The sequence below is a fragment of the Castor canadensis genome, chromosome 3 (genome assembly GCF_047511655.1).
Source record: "Castor canadensis chromosome 3, mCasCan1.hap1v2, whole genome shotgun sequence".
Lineage (NCBI taxonomy): Eukaryota > Metazoa > Chordata > Mammalia > Rodentia > Castoridae > Castor > Castor canadensis.
In genome coordinates, this window is record NC_133388.1 from 31,492,564 (window position 1) to 31,516,042 (window position 23,479).

General features: G+C 44.6%; 1 protein-coding gene across 3 annotated transcripts in view; it reads right to left on the reverse strand.

Annotated features, from left to right (window-relative positions):
* Positions 1 to 23,479, reverse strand: part of Flvcr2 (FLVCR choline and putative heme transporter 2) — a 51,284-nt gene that overhangs the window by 6,236 nt on the left and 21,569 nt on the right. For all 3 annotated transcript variants that reach the window (XR_012446086.1, XM_020163307.2, XM_074067509.1), the window contains exons 2-8: positions 19,413 to 19,554; positions 16,701 to 16,841; positions 6,745 to 6,812; positions 5,491 to 5,594; positions 1,565 to 1,675; positions 373 to 478; positions 137 to 248 (exon numbers count right to left, since the gene is read on the reverse strand). Coding sequence is in view for 2 of the 3 variants with exons in the window: in XM_020163307.2 (XP_020018896.1) it covers positions 137 to 248; positions 373 to 478; positions 1,565 to 1,675; positions 5,491 to 5,594; positions 6,745 to 6,812; positions 16,701 to 16,841; positions 19,413 to 19,554 (784 nt within the window). In the remaining variant the exon portion in view is untranslated. The remainder of the gene's footprint in view (positions 1 to 136; positions 249 to 372; positions 479 to 1,564; positions 1,676 to 5,490; positions 5,595 to 6,744; positions 6,813 to 16,700; positions 16,842 to 19,412; positions 19,555 to 23,479) is intronic.

The following is a 23,479-nucleotide window of genomic DNA, read 5'->3' on the forward strand; positions in this document are numbered from 1 at the left end:
AAAGCTTTCTCATCTGTCCCCCTCTGTGTGTACTCCCCCTCTGCATGATGAGTCAAGAGACTGGGGTCCCAAATTTCCAAAAGCTGTGCCCATGGGCAGTCTGGGCCTCATCTGCCCCTCAGGTGTAAGGGCTCACCAGTAAGGGCTGCTCCAAGGGTGAGGAACACACAGAGGAAGATGTTCCCAGGCAAGGTTCCATAGTTGTCGATAATCTGGCCCTGGGAAATGGTGAAGATGATCCCAAATACCTAGAAAAGCATAAAGAAGATTGGAAACAATGGCCCAGTCCACCAACCCATGGAGACAGAACAAGCTGCCATATTGCAGCGCCAACCCAGCCAAGCAGGGAGCAAAGAGGAAACAGAGGTCTACCTGTGCAGACACGTTGAGAAGACCAGATGACACGCCCTCGGATTCTGGGTATGTGAGCTCTGCAGCAAACTCAAACCCCAGAGGCAAATAGCCAGTCATGAAAAAGCTGAAGTTCAGATTAAAAAAAAAAAAAAAGGCATCAGAGAGTGTCCAGAACAAGGATGGGAACTCACCTCCTCTCTTAGACTCCCTCTCCTGTGTTTCTCTTCCTACCAACATGTGTCAGGTCCTTGAACAATCTGGCCATCTCCTAAATGGCCATACCAAGGGAAGGGACATCCTATATACCAGTAGGCCTTATGCTCAATAAGCCTCTAGGGTCCCTCATGCTTCTCTTTCCAGCCATCAATAACAGGGTCGGCATTCATAGAAGGGGCAAGGATGCCTGGGTTTCACCTTCAGCCAAGAGATTCTGTGTCCTGGGTGGACAGACCCTGTGTTGAAAGTGAGAAGTCCCTGGATATTAGATAGCAGCTCCATGACTCTCTGGCACCTGGAAGGAGGAACTCAGAGTCCTCCTTATGTCCCTCCAGAGAGTAGCCCACTAACAAGCACTGAGTTCCAGAGGTGTTTCTCGTGCACTCACGAGAAACCTGCAGGCACAGTCACACTGCCCAAAGGAAAATTACAGCGAGGTGGAGCTGAGCCAAGGCCACTGTGAAAGGAGCACTGTTTTATGCATTTTTCAACAAATTCCAATTCTAATTCCTTATAACTGCACCCCTTTCTTATTGTTTTCATGTCCATGATTGATCTTGACCCTTCCATCAACTCTGTAAGATAGGCCACACTTACTTCCACTTACAGATGAGGAAACTGAAGCTCAGAGAAGTTAAGTGGTATCCCTGTGACCTATCAGCAGTGGCAACAGAACTGACACCTAGGCCTAAAACTTCTGAATCCAAGCCCTGGGTACTTTGTGACCCCACTGCTGTCCCAGGCAAGGCGAAGAGATGTTGAACACTTCCCAGTATCCCAGAGGTCTTGAAGGGTTCCTGCTTCACTCCATCCCCAAAGGCCAGGCCAGGCTGCCTGACATGCTACAAGTATTGCCAAGACCCCAGGGCACCCTTTCTACATCTTCTGAGGTGAGATGACAGCAAAAGGGAACTGTGTGGCATCATGGAATACGGGCAGCTCTAGGAGCCTCAAATGGTGTTTTCCAATTAACCAGGTCAGAGATGGAACTCACCCCATTACACCAGCAGTGACAAACACAATCCACAGGTGTCCCAGGTTCAAGGTGAACGTGTATATCACCATGCCTACCAAGGTCATGATATAAACAACCAGGGTTGTTTCCCTACAAGTAGACACAAAGAAGTTGAGTCATATTTCTGACTTCAGTAGGATAACATTGATTTACTCATTCTACAAGTATCTATTGTGTACCTGCTGTATGTCAAGCTCTCTGCTGTGGGCTGGGACATCTGGGGTTTTTTTTTCTTTTTTTGGTGGGACTAGACTTTGAACTCAGAGCTTTGTGCTTGCAAATCAGTCACTCTACCATCTGAGCCACACCTCCAGTCCATTTTTTTTCTGGTTATTTTTGACATGGGGTCTTGTGAACTATTTGCCCAGGCTGGCCTCCAACCATGATCCTCATAATCTCAGCCTCCCATGTAGCTAGGATTACAGGTATGAGCCACTGGCACTTATTGGGGGACATCTGCTTTTATAGAACTGTCTGTCCATGAAAGTGATGAACACTGAACCAATAATTATTTATTTAAACCTTTATTATTATTGTTATTATTATGGCAATACTAGGAATTATACTCAGGGCTTCATTCTAGGTGAATACTCCACTACTTAAGTCATGTCCCCAATCCATTTGCTTGGGTTATTTTTTTTTTTTTCAGATAGAGTCTTTTGCCTGGGTGGCCTTGGACCATGATCCTCCTATCTCCACCTCCCAAGTAACTGGTATTACAGGCATGTATCACCATGCCTATCTTGTTTGTTAGATAAGGTCTTGCTAACTTTTTGCCTGGGCTGACCTCAAACTACAGTCTTCCTATCTCTGCCTACCAAGTATCTAAGATTATAGGTGTACACCACCATACCTGGCCAGTAACAAATAATTATGAATTACATCATGATCAGTGTTACAAAGCATAAAACTAAGAAAATATGAAAACTTCCCACTGAAGGCATGCTCTCTTCCCACAGCACCTTCTCTACAAGCTCCCCCTTGATCTGTCATGTCCTATCCACACCTTCCCCACCAAAAAAAAAGAAAAAAAAAAAGGGAGAAAAAAAGCCAGTGATGCTCAAGACTATCCTAAAAGCCATCTGATTCTGCTTACTAGCTTTTCCCAGAGACCCCATGGCAACCCTGGGTGGTGATGTGACTCTTTGATACCCTGTCATCATTAAGGTCTTCCTGTTGCCCTTTGCATGGCCCAGCACAGCTTTTCCTGCTGAATCTGAACTACTCTGCTCCAGGCAGTGGAACTAAGACAGAACATTCTCTAGCCACGAACTCAGTGATTGACTCCAAAGCCAAGGTGAGACTCTTGCTTCCTTGCCCTTTTTTGGTCCTCAAGAAGTAACATTGGCAAACCTTGGATTTTGTGTCCAGCTCACCCTGCTGTGCCTCTTCACAGACCTCTCTCTCCACCAGTGGGCACACTATGGTATGTCAGACTAATAACTACATTTATTGGTTATCAAATTCTGCTGGACACTTACATGCATTTATGGTTTCAACTCAACCACTCCAAAATTCTGCAAGAAATGATATGACTATCCCTAATTTCACCAAGGAGGAAACTAAGGTCAGTTATTTGTACAAAGTCACTGGCTGAGTAAAAGGAGAGCTGAGATTTGAACCCAGAGCTGGGTTTAAAGCCCCACTGCTTTCTCTTGCAACTGTGCAGCTGCATTTTTAGAAGAGGTCAAGGCCTCCAAAAGATGCCACTCCCACTGGTGCTGGGGCACCTCTGCAGCCTTCTGCTTCTCTCCCTCTCTTCCCACCACCCCACAAGAAGCAACTTCACAGACCTGAGTCTCTCTAACTATAAAGTCACCCTCTCTGTGCCCCTCCGCACACTTCTCTCCACGTCCCCCTCCCAGGACTCTGATGTGGCCCTGATGCCAGGTTTATTGGTTGAGATGGAGTCTTATTAACTTTTTACTCACCAGATACTGAACTTTGTGATGTTTGTTTAACCATGGCTTCATCTTAAGTCACTGACCAGTTTAGAAAAACTATTCTAGTCCCAGCCTGAGATAAATGGACCTCACCACCCAATTTCCAGCCTCCAAACTGAAATGGACAAATCTTAGAGCCTTGGGAAGAGAAGGGAACTGGCTGACCTCTGGATTTGGACAGCAAGTGACACTAACTGGGAATGGATAGGTTCTGCAGAGAGCTCTGGAAGTGCCCTCCTCAAGCCTTTCATTCTATTTTCTAATTCATTCCACAGTCCACTGGCTGCCCACATCCCAGCCCAGCTGACATTCCAACCCCTCCCTTCTCCTGCTGCAGGGCAAGCCTGGAAGAAGGGACACTGCTGTCCACTGGTCTGGGAGTGGCCAGGGCTCACTGTTCTTGCATCTGGTCGAAACAAGCAACTAACAGATGGCAGAGACAAGACGGCAGCCGAACTCCACCAACAGTAATTAAGCCGCGCCAGGCGGCTCATCTGAGTAAGCCAGGCAGCCTCATCCCTAGGAATGGCCTCAGCTGGCCTTTGACTAGGGCAGCCAGAGTGAGACCTGGTCTGACCAGAGCCTCATAGAAGCGGGTTTGTGTGGCAGAAACAGGTCTGCTACTGTCTGTCGCCTCCAGACACTGGGAACTTTGAAGGCCTTCACAAAGCAGTCCAAATGCTGCCTGCCCCATTCAAGACAATCCTGGCAGCTGCCCCACCAACCAGTGTTAATAGGATACCCAGTGCATAGGAACCACTGGGAAGGCACAAGAAGAAAGGAAGGATGGGGCTGGGGACAGTATAGCTCAGTGGTTGAGAACTTGCCCAGCACGCACAAGGCCTGGGTTTCAGCCCTAGCACCACTGAAGGACTATCTGTCTGTGCTCTAGCTATCTGTCTGTTGTCCAGCTATCTGTTCTACAGCTATCTGCTGTTCTTGGAGTTTCTCCAAAGCTAGCTACTGAACTGAGGCATCCAGCTTGCTGTTCACAAATGCATATTCTTCTACTGAATTGGTATCTGCAGGGTGGGGTCAGGACTCTGTATTTGTATTAGCCTGGCATACACTAAAACTTTTTTTGTGTGTGGTACTAAGGCTTGAACTCAGGGCCTTCACCTCGAGCCACTCTACCAGCCCTATTTTTGTGAAGGGGTCTTGTAAATCATTTGCCGTGCTGGCTTTGAACTGTGATCCTCCTGACCTCTGCCTCCTGAGTAGCTAGGATTACAGGAGTAAGCCACCAGCGCCCAGCTTCAGTTATTTTTCAGATAAGTTTTCACACTTTCTCCCAGCCATCCTCAAACTATGATCCTCTTACCTACACGTCCCAAGAGCTGAGGTTATAGGCATGAACCACCATGCTGGTTAAGATGGAGTCTCACTAACTTTTTGCCCATGCTGGCCTCAAATGGTGATCCTCTTAATCTCTGCCTCCTGAATAGAACTTTTAAAGACAATTCTGGGCTCTTAGAAATGCTCTGGGCATTCAGTTCCAAAGCATATCACAATATTTATCAACAAAGTGTAACAACTGCTATATAATACACACTGCAAACTGGAATAAGCACAGGGTACTGTGGTTAGCCCCACCCATGAGGAGCCATAGAACAGGGCAGGGAAATCACCTCATTGCCACCCTGGGATTTCCACAAACTTGCCAGCTACTGAGATTTGCTTAGTTCATTTGACATCTCCCTCATCTGCCTGTCTGTAGGCTAGTTGGTGAAGAAGGATGGGAAAGAGGACTGTGCCAGCCTTCGTGTCCATTAGCTATAATCTTCCTAAGATCCCCACAGAGTAGGCACAGTGTCCCTCTCTTTGTCAATGAGGAGAGTGAGGCACCTGCTCAACCGCTCAGCCTTCCAGCTGCTACACCCACAGCTTTGAGCCATGTTGCTGACGAGGGCATCATTTCAAAAGTGCATCCTAGTTCTCGGTTCAAGAGGAAGAGTCACTTACTTGTAGGTTTTGGACTTATCCAGCCAGATGCCTGAAAGCATAGCCCCAAGCATTCCTGCAATGACGATGGTCAGACCGATTCTTCCAGCGTTCACTTCTTCCCCCTAGGGAAACCCCAAAAACCACCCCATGGTGATCCATGACAGCCAATATTTATAAATTATCAGGATAAGAAGGCCTGTAAGAAGATGGCCTGGGAGAAAATCCTAGAACAGCAGCTCTTCCCAACAATATAACTAACCAATATAATTACCTTCTGAATAACATAACTAACTGGCTGTGTGATCATGATCCTGGATGCTGGGATGACATGAGGAGCCAAATTCTGTCCTCAGAACCACTTTCAGGCAAAAAAAAATTTTAATTAATCCCTAAAGCAACTTTTCTATGTTAGTTTTTTTTTTTTTTCATTTTCACAGAGGGGAAATGAATTGGAATACAAATATTTCATCCTTAGACATTTTTAGCTATCAGTACAAAAGGGAATGGAAAGAGAATAACTATATATTTTGAGCAGTTACTATGTGACAGGCACCATGCCTGAAAGTTTATGTAATTATTTCATTTAATCCTCATAAGTTCCCCACTATAAGGTTAGGAACCAGTTTGTCCCCACTTTATAATGACAAAACTAAGGCACAGTGACACTAGCCTGCTGGCCCAAAGTCACAAAGCATATATTAAGTACAGAATTAAGATGTGAACTCAGACCTATTAAACTCTAAAACTGGAATACTTAGCCTTAATGGCCTTCCACCTCTGCAAGTGTGAGAATCTAGGCCTTGCAAAAGAGGGTTGGAATTGGGTGTTCCTGACCTCAAGACACTTCATGTCACTTTCCCAACATCTAGCTTCCCTGCTCTGGGAACATTTTTAAAAAAATGCTTTCAGTTGAACAACTAAGAGTTCAAAATTAAACCTTGCCCATATAATAAACATGTTATGAAAACATAACACATACAAGAGATGTTATTCTTCTCTAATCCTAAAAATAATTTTACAAGAAGTAATCATGCTTCTTTTGCAGAAAAGAGAGCTCAGAGATGCTTCCTAGCTTGTCAGTCATGCAATCTCAGTTTAGTACCAACAACACTGGGTTGGAGACCCAGGGCCCTCTCCTTCTAGATCCCACAAGCACACCACCATACCGGGCTATCTAGCAGTAGAGACACCTAAGATGAGCTGCTGCCCAGCCTCTGCAGAGACAGACTTAGAAATCCTACTAACTCCAGCTTGCTCAGGGAATTCCCTTACCGGGAAGTGCGAGATCACCATGCGATTCAGCAGAGTGGACAAGGCATAAAAGGCACCGGCATTCAGACCTGAAGGAGGGAAGGAGAAACACAGCATTAGGGTCAGCCTCCTGGGGCCACTGCTAACTCCGTTCCCCTCCAGTAGGTAGGAGGTTACACATCCCATCCTCACTGCCACTCTCAGTGGTGTCCTCACAGAAGAAAAATTCAGGGAGATCTGAGCCTACTCTGCAGTTTTACTCAAAGAAATATGTCAAAACAACCAAAAGTAACCATTGTAACCTTTTCTTAGCCACACACCATTGTCCTTCAATCCCTTGAACCTGACCTAGAAACACAGGCTCTGTACAGCATTACTCCTGGGACAGGAACTTAAGTCTGGACAGAACTTAAGTTCTGACCAGACCTGTGGGCTTAGTAGGACCAATGGTCACCTTCCACTTCCTCCCAAAGACCCTTTCCCCTCTCTACACCACTCCAGACCTTGAACTCGACCTATTCCCTCTGCAAGTTCTTTCTTTCCTCTTTCTCTACTCATTCTCCAATTTCTTCTCTTATTCAATGTTCCACAAGATCTATGTGAAACTAAAAGACACCTAAAGAGCATTTAGTTGGTGCCCTACTTCATCAATTCATTCAACAAATAAAAGCATCACCTAGAATATGCTGTAAGAACTTGTATCCTTAGAGAACAAGGTCGTTTGTTCAAAGCCACACAGTGAGTTGGTAGCTACAGTAAGGCTAGAACTGACCAAAGGAGAAAGGACCTCCTGGCAATCTTTGGGTGATGATGGCAGAAGCAGGACATATTTATGTACTAGACACTGTTCTAAGCATCTTTCAATCTTTATAACTACGCTTGAAGGCAGGTAAAATAGCATGGCCATTCTGTAGATGTCAAAAATGCATACAGAGTTCAAAAACAAACCCAGTCATGTTATAATGCCCACCAGGCGTGTTTTTAAGGTTCACAGGACATCATGGGCACACTTGGCATTCAATTCAGACAGAAAAGCATGACAGGACACATAGCTTGTAGGCAGGGCAGCCTCAGGAGTTCTTCTTCAGTGGACCCAGTCCACAGAGCCCCAAGCCATAGAGGAATCAAGAAGCTACTCTCTTTGGCTCCCAAGTTTTTGGTTAAGGTGCAAGGAAAAGTGAGTATGGCAACCCCCCTTGTTTAATGACTCCAGGAGCTACTATTGCTTGTAATAGCCCCATGGTGGGCAGGCTGGTGAAAAGAGTCACTGCACTCAGGAAAACACAAAGAATGGCCTCCAACAAGATATGACTAGCTCACCCTGTCCATTTTTATCACAAGAGGTCATTTTATCACAAGCAATGTTGCCTAAATGTTGGAATATGCCCTATATGAGGTTCCCAGGGAAACAAGATACAAAGTTAAGTGAAGGTCAAATTCACATGCAAAACAGATAAGAATTTGCTTCCCCACTCCCATAAACTCATAGTCATTAAGCAGTGGCACTAGTAACACCCAGCCCTGAGGCTCCAGAGTCCTTGGACTTAATCATTCTGCTTTACATCCTCAACAAAAAGTTTTCCCAGCCAGGCTGATTTCTTCCCACCCATTCTCTCCCAGCAGGTCATCCGTGGACACAAGGCTGGGCTCAATGCGAACGCCTGACCAGCATAGGAACACAGTGGGACAATAAACCCAGACACCCCAGCTGCCTGGCTAGTGGCTATCACACAAGTTCTATTACATGAAACTGGAAGACATTCTAAAGAGCATTTAGTTGGTGTTCTACTCCAAGGCTCTTAGCAAGCATAACCAACTGACCTTCATACCACACACCCAGCCACTTAGAATTCCATTCCCAAGTGAAGACACTCCTGAAAAACAGGGTTGGGCTGGAATGCAGGAGAAAGAAGGGAGCAAACAGCCTCCTGCCCTTTCTTGCCCTTCTATCTCTTCCCTTGCCTCCTGGCCTGGCCTGACCCTGCTAGGGATGTTCTAGGTAAGGCTTGGCCTCAGATAGAACACCTGCAATGAACAAGCAGGATAGACTCCGCAGGAGTTGGAGGGACATTATCCAGGAAGATTGGTGCAAAAATCACAGCAGCACTTTCAAGACCCTGACAAAGACCAAGAGAACAGAGTTCTGAGCACATTAAGTATACTACGAAAGCTGAGCTGTGTGGCTGAGGCTCAACAGTTTAGTGAAATCGTTTCCGAAGTGTGGTCTAGGGTCTACCAGCAGCATTTGGGGGCCTGATAGATACACACATGGCCAACCCCACCCCAGTCCTACTGCAGGAGAAACTCTGCCAGAACCTGTGATCTGAGTGTGAGCAAACCCTCCAGGTGACACCAACAATGCTCAAGTGGGAAGTGCTGCTTCCATTGGCCAGTGTGGTTCAGCAGTAGCCATTCTGCACTCCCATCCAGGCAGAAGACTGAATGGAGATGGGGATGCACTCTGGAAGGTTAGCTTATGCATGCTTTCAGTCACACTTACATATGAATCAACCTTTGTTCTAGATGCTCCTCCCCATGTTTTCAAAGGATGCCAGGCAAACAGCACAAGTCCACTCCACTGCCCAGACCAACAGGATAAACACCCCACATGCAAGAACAATAACAGCAGAGATGGAAGGTGTGCTCAGCCCCAAGAGTGCACAACTTTTCCAGCAACACAGCCTGACATTCAGGTCTGACTGTCCCGTGGCAAGGTGAGCCTGCCAGTCAGTGCAGAGACAGTGAGATCTCCTGAGGGGCCTGGCCACTCCCACTGCCAGTTACCAAAAGAGCCCGATGCCAAGAAGCTGGCAGAAATGACTGTCATTGCCCTGAGGCTTGTTCCTCCATCAAGCCCAGTGTTATCCAAACTATTCAGAGACCACTGACATGAGAATTCTTTAAAGTTCAAAAATGCAGATTTTTGGTCCCACTCTAGGTCTACTGAATCAGAATCTCCTCTAGAATGGGGTTCAGGAATCTGTATTTTAACAACAACAACAACAAAAAAAAACAAAACAAAACCTCAAGGCATTTCTTTAAATTCCTGGAATTTGGGAATAAGTGGCTTTGTGGAGACAGACCAGGCTCCCAGGTGGTAGGGTTCACATGGAGGTCACTGGGAGGGGAAGGGGCTTCAAGACCATGAGACTAACCCATCACAAAGCTACTTGGAAGTTCTCAACTCTGCAACAAGTGAAAATTACCTGGAATATTTATAAAAAGCAGGCCTTGTGTATGATTTTTTAGGATTGTCCAAATCCCTATCCCTAATCCTGTATAAATGAGAAAATGTGGTTATTTAGGTGTTCCCCAGCCAAGAAGTTATGAGATCTGACTCTATGAACCAGCCAAGTGGGTCAGCACTTGTGTGAGTCTATGGATTGGGATTCAGCCATCCAGAATGGCTTTACAAAACTGAACATTTGGGCTGGAGGCATGGCTCAAGTGCTAGAGCACCTGCCCAGCAAGTGTGAGGCCCTGAGTTCAAGACCCCATACCACAAAAAGAAAAGAAAAACACTAAAGGGCTACATTTAAGGCAACGAGAAAGATGAAAATAAAGATAAAGATGACAGGTCCAGTGACAAGCTATGTGGAGCTCGGCTCGGCTCAGGTCCTTTTAGTAAATCTACCATTACCACTCCCCTATATATCCCCTCTGAGCAGCAATCTGATCTGCCCAAGCTTCAGAGTTAGAGATCTTCATTGAAGACAAGGCCAAAAGGACCATGTTTACATGGTCTTTCCATGGATTCTCTAGTGACCAAAAGAATCCAGAACCACTTTTTACATTAGCAAGCACTTTCAGGGAAGAAAAGGTTTTGATGCAAAGGTTTTCTCTACTGCAGGCCACCACAGTTGCTTCAAATTGCTCAATAGAATATAATGAAGTGTGGTTGAGTAATAAAAAAACAACCCCTCCAAAAAAGGGAGTTCACTGCTGGGGGTGCAACTTCTATTTAATATAGACATCAACACCACCTCTAGGCAAAGCGTGTATCTAGTACCTTCTACTTGAGAGTACTAGTAGGAACTGCTCTTATCTCCAATGTACCTTCCTAGTGCTTAAAGCTTTAGGTGCACAGATAACAGAGGCAAGCCTGTAGATAAGTAAATCAGTCATAATTCTGGTGGCCTTTATTTCTATGAGGAGCCAGGAAAATGTGTTATTTTCTTCCTCTTTATTGTACCACAACCATGTTCCCTTTACCTGCTTGGATTCATGGCAGATAGATGTCTTCCCTTCCAGATAATCTCAGTAAAAACGCTAAAGATTTATCTTTTGCAGCAAATAAAAATAAAAATAAGCAGTCCCCCGCCCACACTTTCTGGATTTGAATTTCCAGAAGGAAATTTATGCACATACTCAATCAAGAACCCAGGGGAGTCTGTCCTCAGAGAAGTTTTTTTTTGTATTAGTCAGCTTCATGTATTAGTCAGCTTCATGCCCTGTGACAAAATACTGAGATAATCAACTTTTAAGGAGGAAAGATTTATTTTGGCTCATGGTTTCAGAGGTCTCTGTCCATGGCCCATTGTTTTGGGACCTGTGGTGAGGCAGCATATCATGGTAAGAGTATATGGTGGATTTGCAAAGCTGCTCACCTCATGTCAGTCAGGAAGCAAAGAAAGACAGGAGGGGGCCAGGCTCCAAGGGCATGCCCCCAGTGACCTAACTCAGGCTCTACCTACCAAGCCTTTAACATATGGATCTTTGGGGGAAATTCAGGATTTAAGCTATAGCTGATGGAGTGGCTCCAGTGGTATGGTGCCTGCCTAGACAAGCTCTGTGAGGCCAGGTTCAAACCCCACCACCACACACACACACACAAATCCAAACTACAGCACTTGGGAAACATTAATCCCATATATATATCTGGGTGCTTGTTATTCTGCGATTTCAATTTGTCCTTCATTAGCTAGTAGGAAAAAATTTGTTTTAAAGGGCTAGCTTGACCCCAGCAAAGCTTCAAGGAATCTCTAGAAGGACTTAAAATCTATTCTTAAGTCAGGATCTTAGATGGAACATAAAGGTTCCACCCTAGGCCTATGTAGGTAGAACAATGATAAAGCATTTGACAGCCCCAAGGGAAAGAGAACCTCAGGAGAGGCTCCCAAGATCAGAGCCTGACACTGGAAGATGAAGAAGAAGAACAGCTGGAAAAGGCAGGGGATAACATGGAGAAGTATTTCCTTTGAGGACATTCTCTAGAAGAGGAGCCTTTGAATATTGTGATAGCAAGATTCAGAGGCGCAAAGAGGAGGGAGCCAAAGAAAATGCTTTTTTTCACCCCACTGCACTCCTGACACACATCACAGCCCTACCTTGTTCCTAAATGCTGGTAGACTTGTTCCGTTCCTGGTTCCAGCCCTGAGTCTGCCTGCATTGCCAAACTAGGAGGCAGAAAGGTACTATATGAGCAGGTAGCAGCTTCTTATCACTGTGATGTTACAGCACCACCTAGCATCTGAATCTCTTCTAAATTGCCTTGCTAGATTTAGAGAAAATAAAAACTGAAAATAAACAGCATACCTAGTCAAATTAAATTCAAATAAATGGATAGGGTTTTATAGTATAAATATGCCCCCAATATTGCATAAGACACATTTCTACTAGAATGTATTTGTTATTTATCTAAAATTCAGTTTCTCTTTCTTAAGACGGTCTAACTATGTAGCCCAGGCTGACCTTGAACTTAGATCCTCCTGCCTCAGCCTCTCCAGTGCTAGGAATGCAGCTGTGTATACCACGCCCAGCTTGAAATTCAAATTTAACTGGATGGGTTTAATTTTATCTCTCAACTATCTCTCTCTCTAAAGTTGTGGCCGAAAATGCAGGAAAAAGCCCACCTCCTGAACTCTGGGTTTCCTCCAAAGCCTTTGATTGCTGTCATTGCCCCTACAGTGACTCAGCAGCTTAGAGAACCACTTGGAAAGCCACTGCCAATGCAAATACTGAACAGCAGCTGCAAGGGAGTCACTCTCCTCTTGGTGAAATCTAGCTCAGACCAAAGAAGGAATGTTCATGGATGCAATAGCTTTATTCAGAGTATTGCAATGGGAAGAAATGTTAATGCTGTTTTCTGGTGAGGACAGGGAGTATAAGAGTGATGAAGGATAGGTATGGAATGGGTGAAGGTGGCACAAATCAGCAATCGACAGAGCTGACACCAAAACTCAGACCTACCCTTCCTCATGAGTCAATTCTGAATTCTTCAGTGGAGCATTCAAGGCTCTTACCCAGGACACGTCAACCCATGTCCAGCACGTGTGCTCATGAAATGCTATTGTCTGCTTGATTCCTAGTTACATGCTTTGAAGTGCATATAATTCTGAGCAAAATGAAAACACCATATGTACATTGTACAAAGGGTGAAGCATTTTTCTCTTCAAAGGCAACCCAAAACTGCAGGGGGCGTTACTTGCCCCACAAAGACCAATGTGTTGAAGGCTTAGTCACCAATCTGTGGGGCTATTTTGAAGTAGTGGAACTTTTAGGAGGTAGAGCCTAATGAGAGGACGTTAGGTCACTGGGGGGGGTGTGCCCTTGCAGGGAGTATGAGACCCCAGCTCCTTCCATACTTCTCTTTTTTTTTTTTTCCATACTTCTCTTTCTCTCTCTCTCTCTCTCAGTACTAGGGATCACATGTTAAGTAAGCACTCTACACTCCCAGCTTTCCTACCTTTACATTGATTCTTTCAGGTATTTTGTCACTGCAATGGAAAGCTAACTAACATGTGGGGGGCGTTGTGATAGACTTGGGGTAATTGGGAGGGATTTCAAAGCAACTAGTTGAACTTAAAGAGGGCTTTTTGTTGGTTTTGATTGTTTTAATTTGGAGAAAGGCAGAGGAAGAAGAAAGCAAATATTCTCAGTTGGATTACATGCCAAGTACCACCTTTATATAACCTATAAAATTTGGACACACTAATACCCCAGTATCCCCAAATCCCAAAGATGTATGGTTAGTCCTGCTTCCAAGGCCCTAGAACTCCAGACCCTCTCCTTACAGGTAATCAGCCTTCAAGTCCAGAGGACTGAATTCAAGGAAGGACATACTTCCCTAGAGAGACCAAAAGGAAAACTCAGGCAAGTGGGGTTTAGGAAAGAGCCCTGGCTCTGTTTCCAAGAGGTAAAATGGGGCAATGGAAACTGGGCTTTGCATCATCAGAGAAGTCTAAACCTAAGCTCCATTGCTCATGGCTATCCCATCCCAGGCAAATCGCCCAGCCTCAGTTTTCTTATGCACAAAATGGAATAAAATAACCTGTGTCATGAGTTTGTTTTGAAAATCAAATGAAATAATCCAGGTAAAGCAATTAACATGATGCCTGACAGACAATAATGACTTAATAAAAAATATTTTCAAATCTGTGATTAAGCCTAAGAATCATTTTCTTTTTTGGCACAAAGCTCTATCACCTGGTCCAATTATCTAACATAAAACAAGGCTTGTGGTTCTTTGACTATGACAAAATATGTACACATACCCAAATTAGTTTAACTTGTTCTCACTGGGATAACCCTACGCTTTCAATATAGATGTAAATAAGTTCTCTTTGTACAACAGAGTCAAATTCCTCCAGAGGCTCAGAGTGAAATGTTTTTCTAGTTAAGGGCTACGTCAGTGGAGATGACACCTTTCACCCTTTCTCTCCTCCCCTTCTTGGACTCTCTTTTTGCACATGCTGGTATGTTTGCTGGTGTCTCATGGGTCTCAAAGGCTCATTTTTTATTCTTTTTTCTTTCTGTTCCTAGACTGGATAATCTCATTTGATTTATCTTCAAGTTTGCTGATTCTTTCTTCTGCCAGTTCAAATCTGCTGCTGAGCCCTCTAGTGACTTTTTCATTTCAGTTATTGTGCTTTTCAACTCCAGAATTTCTGTTTGATTCATTTTTTTATCTGTCTCTTCACTAACATTCTCTTAGCTGGTGAGACATAATTCTCATACTTTCATTTAATTTTTTTGGCAGTACTGGTTTTTGAACTCAGGGCCTTACACTTGCTAGGCAGGTGCTCTACCACTTGAGCCATTCTGCCAGCCAAGACATGGTTTTCTTTAGTTCTTTAACATACAATAATTGATTTATAATATTTGTCTATTCTGTCCAATGCCTAGACTTCCTTAGGGACAGTTTCTATTAGCTGCTTCTTCCCCTTGTGTTTATTGATCGTATTTTCCTGTTTCTTTGCAAAGTTCATATTTTTTATTGAAAACTAGACATTTAAAGTAATATATATTACAGATGAGAAGAACCTAGCTTTGGTGTATGCCTAAAATATTTAGGAGTGCTTTTCTCCTAGGATTACGGCATTCCTTTTCTAGTACCTCAGCAGATAAGCACTTTGAGATAAAGGGCACTGAGAAACCTAAAGTGAACCCCACAGCACAGTTCTTGAAAGAAATATATAGGTGATTATAGAATAGCCTATAAGAAGGCAGGCTTTGCTGGGCACCAGTGGCTAAAACCCATAATACTAGTTACTTGGGAGGCTGAGATCAGGAGGATTGCAGTTCAAAGCCAGCCCAGAGGAGAAAGTTCTTGAGACCCGCCCCCAATCTCAATCAATAAACTGGGCACAGTGGTGTGAGCCTGTCATCCCAAGCTAAGTAGGAAGCTGAGATTGGAACGACGGAGGTTCCAGGCCAACCCAGGGGGGAAAAAACTTTGAGAGACACCATCTCAATGGAAAACAAAGCTGGGCATGGTGACACCTGTCATTCCAGCTATGGTAGAACTATAAAATAGGAAGATCCCTGTCCAGGCCATTCTGAGCAAAAAGAGAGATCTTATCTCCAATATAACCAGAACCAAAAGGGCTCAGGGCATGGCTCAAGCAGTAGAGTGTGTCTAGCAAGCACAAAGCCCTGAATTTAAGTCCCAGTACCACTAAAAATAAGGCTTTGGACCAGACATGGTGATCACTTAAGCCCAAAGTTTGAGACCAACCAGGTAAAACCTTTAAAACACTGGCCTATGAGTCTATAGAAAAACCAAATGGAGTTCACTAAAAACAAGCCTCATCAAACCAAATCTCATGGCTTTGTTTCACAGGTAACTGAGCAAGTGTCACACTGTTGACTCTCAATGTTAACTTTAACCAGTGGATTCCAATGGTCTAACGTAGGCTGGACAGAGCAGTACGCTTGGGTAGATCTGTAACTTCTTAAACTAAGAATATCAGTTAACAGACTAGAGTTTGTCTAAAAACAGACATTCTTTAATGGAATGCCATGCCATGGGTCTTGTCCTTGCCATTCTCTGATTCAGCAGCCTTAAAGTTTAAAAAAGAGATACAGAAAATACCATGCCAGCAGGCAAGCCAGCACGCCGAATTTGTCTTCCCAAAGGCCAAGCAAGCGACGTGAAAAAGAGATGCTGCATTGCATTCAGGCAAAGGAGAAGGAAGGGGCGAAGGGGGAGGGGAAGGGAGAGGGGGAGTGGGATGAGGAGGAGAAAAAATGTTACAAGATGAGAGAGGATTGGCTAAGGAGTGGTTTGAGGCAAGACCCATGTACACAATCACTCATTCATCACTCATTCATTCATTCATCACTACTGGACTCCACTCCAGGCTGGCCACTGCACAGGAATGATAAAAATGAAATATTTGCCCATTCACAGAATACAGACTAGAGGATGATAGGCCTAGAAATGGCTTTTTAAAAAATGGTAAGTATTAAGTCATAGCATGTTAAGAGAGGAAAGGTTACTTACTATGCTTTACAGAGGTGAAACTGAGATGAGACTTAGAGGACCAACAGACCTGTGTCACATAACCTGACATGGGAAGGAATGATCTTCTAGGATGGACTTTACAGCACATGCAAAGGCCCTCAGACATCACCGGTTCCTCTGGTCAACATAAACAACTTCACATGCACATTGGGATTTGGGGACAGTAAGTTGAGTTAGGCCTCTCATCTCCTGTTTGCAGCTCAAGGGACTCCTTGGCACCTCCACACCTTACCATAGGTGATGACAAGTAGCACAAAGTTGAGGTTTTTGAAGAGCCGGACGATGGAACTTAAGTATGAGGCATCAGGGGACGACAAGGCATAGCTCAGGGACTGGGCCCTGCTGGGGGCGTGTTTAGGCTTCTCCTTGAATACTGAAAGGAAAGAAACAGATATGACTGAAAATTCCTGGGGTCCCAGCAGAGCCAGCTCCATCATCTGGGAAGGAGCTTGAGCCTGTCAAAGGAAATAGTAATTTTCCAGCAAAACATTGATACCCTCCTCTCCTAAAGCTGTTCCTCATCCTCTGAGGCTTAGCACATGGTCCTTTGATTCCTTTTTTTGTTTTGTTTGTCTGTTCTTTGAGACAGGGTCACTGTTGTAGCCTAGGCTGGCCTGGAACTCACAATCTTTGATTAGTTTTTGTTAATGGCCTCTGGAAAGTTCAAATCACCGGGCCTCTGATAAAGTATTCAAAGATCCAGGCGTCCCATAATAGCCAGCAAAAAACATAGCACAGATCATGGAGAAAACACATAGCAACATCTGCAAAGTGAAAGCTGAAATCTTGGCATTCATAAACCCAGTGAATGGCTTGGCTCCAGAGCTCCTCCTGAGGGGAATGGGACTGTGTTGCCTGTGCTTGGCAAAGAGCCTGGCATAGAGCAGCCAAAAACTATTCCCTGAAAAAGCGAAAAGGATCTTCTTCTAGAGGAAAAATCTAGAGTCCATTCCTAGCTTCACCAACTCTGAATCAGATATCATGAAGGAGACAAGAAGATGAACACATGTTCCTCCAGGAGCTGACACTCCAATATGAAGGGCTGGAGAGGGACGTGGGGACACGACTGTTCATATTCAAGTGTTAATACAACTGGTACGATCACTTTGACTGCACTGAGTCCATTCAGCTTTCTAGGGGCAGGTCAATTTAACCAGCTATTTGGTTAAATTGGTCCCTCGGTGTGTCCTCCCCCACAAGGCATGAGAACTCCCCTGGCCAGCCAGCAGACTGTCTCCTGCTAGAGGAAGCTGTGGAAGTGAGGTTTACTCTCTTGGAAGATCAAAGGGACCTCCCACCTAGAAAACATTCCAGCCCTAACTTCAGAGCTCTGCTTCCTCCTTCTCCACAAATAGTCCTGGATAGCCTCCCCCCACTGGAATCCCTCATCCATTGTTTTGCCTGTTTGCCTCCCCTTCCACCAGGAAGAAAGCAAGGCAAGAAGATGCCTGCATCAGCAGGTGTTGTTTCAAGGATTTGTCAACCACAAACCAGGACTCAGATAAGATTTTTCCATTCTTCACTCATTTAGCTACTATCTGTGCTTGGTAACAAAATGCCCAAACATAGAATTGTCTTCCCCTTCAGGTTTTCAAATTGCAAAGAAGCAGGCTCTCATCTGCTACAAACACAAGAACGTGGAGATATCAGAATTAAAACTCCCAGTGTAGAGGACAGAGGTCTCTGGCTACATCATCTCACTCTTCCCTGTTCATCCACAGCATGCCTGCTCTCACCTTCCCAGGAGCTCCAAGGCCTCTGTCTAAGCCTTTCTGTTATCTTTGCAAAGCCATCAGGCAGCCCTTCCTCATCCTGGATCCAGGGGATAGGACACAGGGACAACAGTGGAATGAGGTACATAGTTATAGAGTTGTCTGACTAGGAGATGAGACAGCAGGCAAGAATGAAACCTTTAATATGTGATGTGAGATGGAATAAAACCGATTAACCTTTAGACAGGTGACTAAGTGAAAATAAAAACCTCTACTTTGCTCTTTGTGAATTTATCACAGTCCACAGAACATCACCTAGAAGAAACTGAAGACAGAAAAGTCTTTGTTTGATTTTGAGACAGGATCTCACTATGTAGTTCAGGCTGGTCTTAGACTCATGATCCTCCTACCTCAGCTGGGACTATAGGGATGAGCCACCATGCTTGGACACAAGACATAAAATTCTATTAATCACATACCTCAATGATTTTATATATATGCAAATATAAAATGTTAGTGTCAGTTATTTGAGGTTGGTGGTTGGATTAACTTGTAAGGAAAAATTAATGGTCCTTCCTTTCTTTATATTTTTTTGTATTTTTCTAGATTTTTCTCTAATGAGTATATATTACTCATAATTAAAATAAACTGTTTTAAAGAAATGTGGTCCCAAGCTTTCTCAGGTTAATCTCTGACACTTTTATTATTTGTGGATCAATTCCTGTTCACCTCTTAGAAATTTAGAATACAGAGTTAGACAAGCTTTGATTGAATCCAAGTTCTACCACTTACTAGCTATGTAATCTTGACTGATTTAACTTAATTCAAGTCTCGTTTTCCTGTTTGTTAACAGAACTGATAATGGTACCGCACTTATGGGGTTGTTGAAGCCTAGCTGAGATCACTTGCAGGATTGTTGAGTGCCTATGACACTGGGCGTTCTCACTGGGGTATCATCAAGGGGTCCCACAATCTATCTAATCTTCTGGTGAAGTAGGATTGGAGAAGTGCTAAATTACAATTAAACCTTTACTGAGTTGCTAATGAAATGCACAGGACCAGCTGGCACTGTATCACAGGGCTGCTCAGGCTAAAGTATTTGAAGATGATAAGAACCTTGACCTCCAGTGTCTTTTAATGCCCATGGTATTTTAGGGCCATGTTCACAAGAATGCCACCAAACCCAGTAGAACCTTCCTGCCCCAGTCCCATCAGTCTTCTAATGACCTTACCGATGACAACAAGGATGAAAAGGAGAGTGGCGACACCTCCTATTATGTAGAACATGATGCTGATGTGGTAAGCAAGCTTCTCCTGGTCTTTGATGTTGGGTACCAAAACAGGAGGGACCAAGAACCCAATCGCAATTCCAAGCTATAGAAGACAAACATGATCAATCAGTTACCAATGGCCAAGAGGTGACAACACAAATTCAAGAGACTCCTAACAAGCAACATGATTTCCAACTTCCAGTCCATCCTAAGACCAAATAGGCATTATTTTCCTTACTTCAAGGCACAAGAGAAATCTCTCTTTTGGTTGACTGCATGGCTCATACAAACTTCTGACCCCCGCTATCAATAACTATGAAAAAAATTAGAGGTGGGGTCTCATTGCAGACTGGCTCTTCTATAGTGAAAACTAATGAGAGAGAGTAAACTAATGCTGATTTTTTTTCTTGTGCTATTGAATTCAGTTTCACTGAATCTGTTAACCTGGAGCTGAGAGACTACCCTACAACCACAAGAACTTGCATTCAGTAAGAGTCGGGAGTCTAAAGTTGTCACGACATTTACAAACATGAAAGCATCAGTTCATTGTGTGAATAACTTAGCAATTTCCAAAGCATCTGTAGTATGAAGTCACATGCAACTACAGAATGGCTACACACATACACCCCAACAAATTAAAGCACCTCATATCAGAATGGGAGTCCAAACTCCAGTGACCTGGCAGATAACGTGAACTGGGTGTGTCCAAAGTGTCAGAATGCTTTGATTCAGCAGTGACTGGCTAGGTGACAACTATCAGAAGTCCTTCTGCCATCTGTAATACCAGAGCAGAAACTGGAAAGCGGATTGGGAGCTCAGGCAACCGCCAGACTCCACGCTGCAGAGCGATGAGTCAGTCCTGGGTCTGTCGTGTTGGGATCTGCAGGTGGAGATGCAGTCTGCTTGCACTCCTCACCGTCTCACTGTCCATCCGCTGCCAGCCTACTTACCACTTTGATGCGTGCTCCTACCTGCCAGATACTGCCACTCAGATAGTCACCAGTGGTTCCTAGCTCTGTGATATTCACACTCAGCATCAATAGGCTGAGTGTAGGGCTTCCTATGAAGTATCTGTTCACTAAATCAACCAAGCACATCTGTAAACTACCTAGTATGTGAAAAGTGCTCTGCTAGACTTTCTGGAGGTATGAAGATATGTAGGGCTTGGTTCCTGCTCTCAAGAAGCTTTAGAATGGGGAAAAACTACAAAAGGTAACATAAATGGTCCTATTTGTGGAGTGAAATGATAGCATGTTAGAGTTCCAAAGTTATTTTGTAATCCTCTACTACAACCCAATTCTTAGAGGACCAACAGAGGCTGCGTGAGGTTTAGGAACCTGCCCATGGTCACCCAGCATTCTACCAGAGCAAAGGTGAGATCACAGATCTCGCCTCTCAGGCCAGTGCCTCCTGCCCTTGCCTGACATTGAGCCATTGAGAAAGGGCCAGGTGAGCAGGCTTCCTGGCCCCAGTGCTCTACCTGCCCATCAATCTCATGGCCTTGTCAGCTGTGTTAGGTTTCTGAATGTTCACCTCCAAGATTTTGACTGGGGTGAAGACAAGCTGTAGACAGAGGGGAAAAGACAACTTCTTCATAGTTTCCCAGCCACTCCAGGTCTTACCTGGCCTAAAAGCTTTGGAGTTGGAGATCTGGACGTTAAATAGAATTCTGGAGAGAAGAGAAGCCACCAACATCATCCAAGGCTTTGTGACTCTTTGGACTCTTCATTTCCAAAAGGAAGATTAAAAACCCTGAGACCTTGTTACAGAATAGCCTAATCCCCAGGAATCTTTATCCTGCCATGCCTGGCCTCTTAACTCTAAGCCTGGGAGAGTGCTGCTCCACCTGGTATAGATGGCGATAACAGGCTTACCCATTAGGGTGCAGGCTCTTTCTATATGGTATTCCCATTGGTAAGAGGATAAATCATGCTTGGATGAGAGAGGATGGCATGCTGTTTCATGAGCATCTGAGGCACTGATATCTAAGGTAGTTTATCGTGTATTTTTATGAAAAAAAGTGGGGGGGGGGGAGGCAAGAAAAGCTGATGTTCAGCACCCTGCTTGTGATCACACCATAGATGCTGGAGGAGCTGTGATCTTAAACCGCTCTGGCTGACCGGAGAACCCGACTCACCACGCTGACCCCATGAAAGGCTGGTGTGATGCTAGTCAGCACAGGAGCCTGCACAGTCAGCCATTCCGGCTCTGTCACACAGTTGATAGGATACCTCAGGAGCAAAACCCAGAGAGCTGGGACCCGAGGTCATGCAGAACGAATTCAAACAGAAGGGAGGATGCTGGACCTGGAGTTGGTACTGGACCTTCCCTGAACTCACAGAAAAACCAAAGACCCAGATGGGGAATGTAAGGGATTGAATTACCACTGACCACAGGATGGAGTTGACTTACAGCCCTGTCCTTGAACTAGTTTTATCATTCTCAACAAAATTCAGTCATAGGTAAAACGCAAAATTCACAGTCAGGCTAGGTCAGTCTTAGTTCTTCAGGAACTTACTTTTTAAAAATTGTTTTTAGTGGGCTGGGGGATCTTGGTGACAGAGTGCTTTTCTAGCATATATGAAGCCTTGGGTTCAATCCCCAGTACTGCAAAGAAAAAAATGGAGCTGGGCTCTCTATTTTTATACATCCTATAGATGTGTTTCCCTTGCCTGTTGACAAAGGTCACTTATCCTCATGTCATCCTGCAAGTGGAGGGTAATCCTGAATACCTGTATGTCCATATGCAGGAGATTCTTATCACTCACCGAGTCTGGAAAACACTGGCCTCAGGAAAAGTATGAATTTTTCCCATTTTTCCAGATGCTGAAATAGAGGTGCAGATTAGGTCTTTTTATGACCAATCTGGGACTTGCGCAAGACCACACAGCTAGAGGTAGCAGAAATGGAGTTTCAACACGGAGCAATTCCAAATCCAGAACTAGTTAATTTCACACCAAAAGAACATGTTTAACAAGAAAATGTGATGAAAGAAGGGCTGGAGAGGAAGCCTCAGATACTCAACTTTCATTTTCTGTTTCCTTTCATCCTTTCTGCCAACGCAATGTCAGTAGTCTTGAGTATTCCAGGGCAAAAGTCACATTGAAAAATGTGTTTGTGAAGCCTGAGAGCTCTGGGAAGAAGTCATACTAGATGACCTATCATTGTCTTTCTGGCAGAGCAAGAATAAAATCAGGAAGCCATCAGGCTGCACCTGCACACTTAACTCACTGTACACTACAACACATGCCATATTCCCTCTGTGATCCACAGATCAGTGTCCCCATCCCCATCCACCATCAAAAAAGCCCTGAGTGAGTCACAGTTCAATCAGAACCCTGGCACAATGCTTTCCTCCCAAATCCTGGCTGCTCGTGGGGGTCATAATATGTTCGAATCATCAAGGGAGGTCCCCAGGGTTTACTCAAAAGGCTGGGAGTTCTGTGTCAACATAGTGGTGAGGGTTTCAATCCAAATAGAACAGGAAAAGAACTACTGGTCCCCATCTGAGTACTTTGTTGGGGTTCCAGACATCCCATCCTCCTGACCCAAGCCAGTGGGAAGGTGGCTCCTACTCTCCTTTTTGGGAGACAACTACCCTCAACAAATGGTTCTCACCTACCCAACCTCACTCCTTTTCAGGCCATCTGTCTCCCAGGCATCCTGGGCTATTAAATAAGCACACCCTCAGCCCCTGGCCTGGGTCCCAGTTGGCCCATTCCTTTCCTCTAGATGCAGTCCCCAGACTGGGTTGAAGATGCTCCTTTGGTTTTAGGGGATCCCAGGAGCTAGTCTGTTGCTGAGTCAAAAGTGTCCCTTACAGGATCAGGTTTTCCTGCAGCAGAGCCCTTTGACTTAAAGGCTACCATCAGAGCTGGTCTCACTATAATCAATTCTGGAGCTTGCGTTGCCCTTCTAGGAGCTCACATATGCTATGTATTTTTCAATTAAATCCTCCCCTTTCTACCCTGTGGAGACATGATTGCACCAGTACAGTGGTTGGCCATGCTCTGGGGTGAAAGACTGAG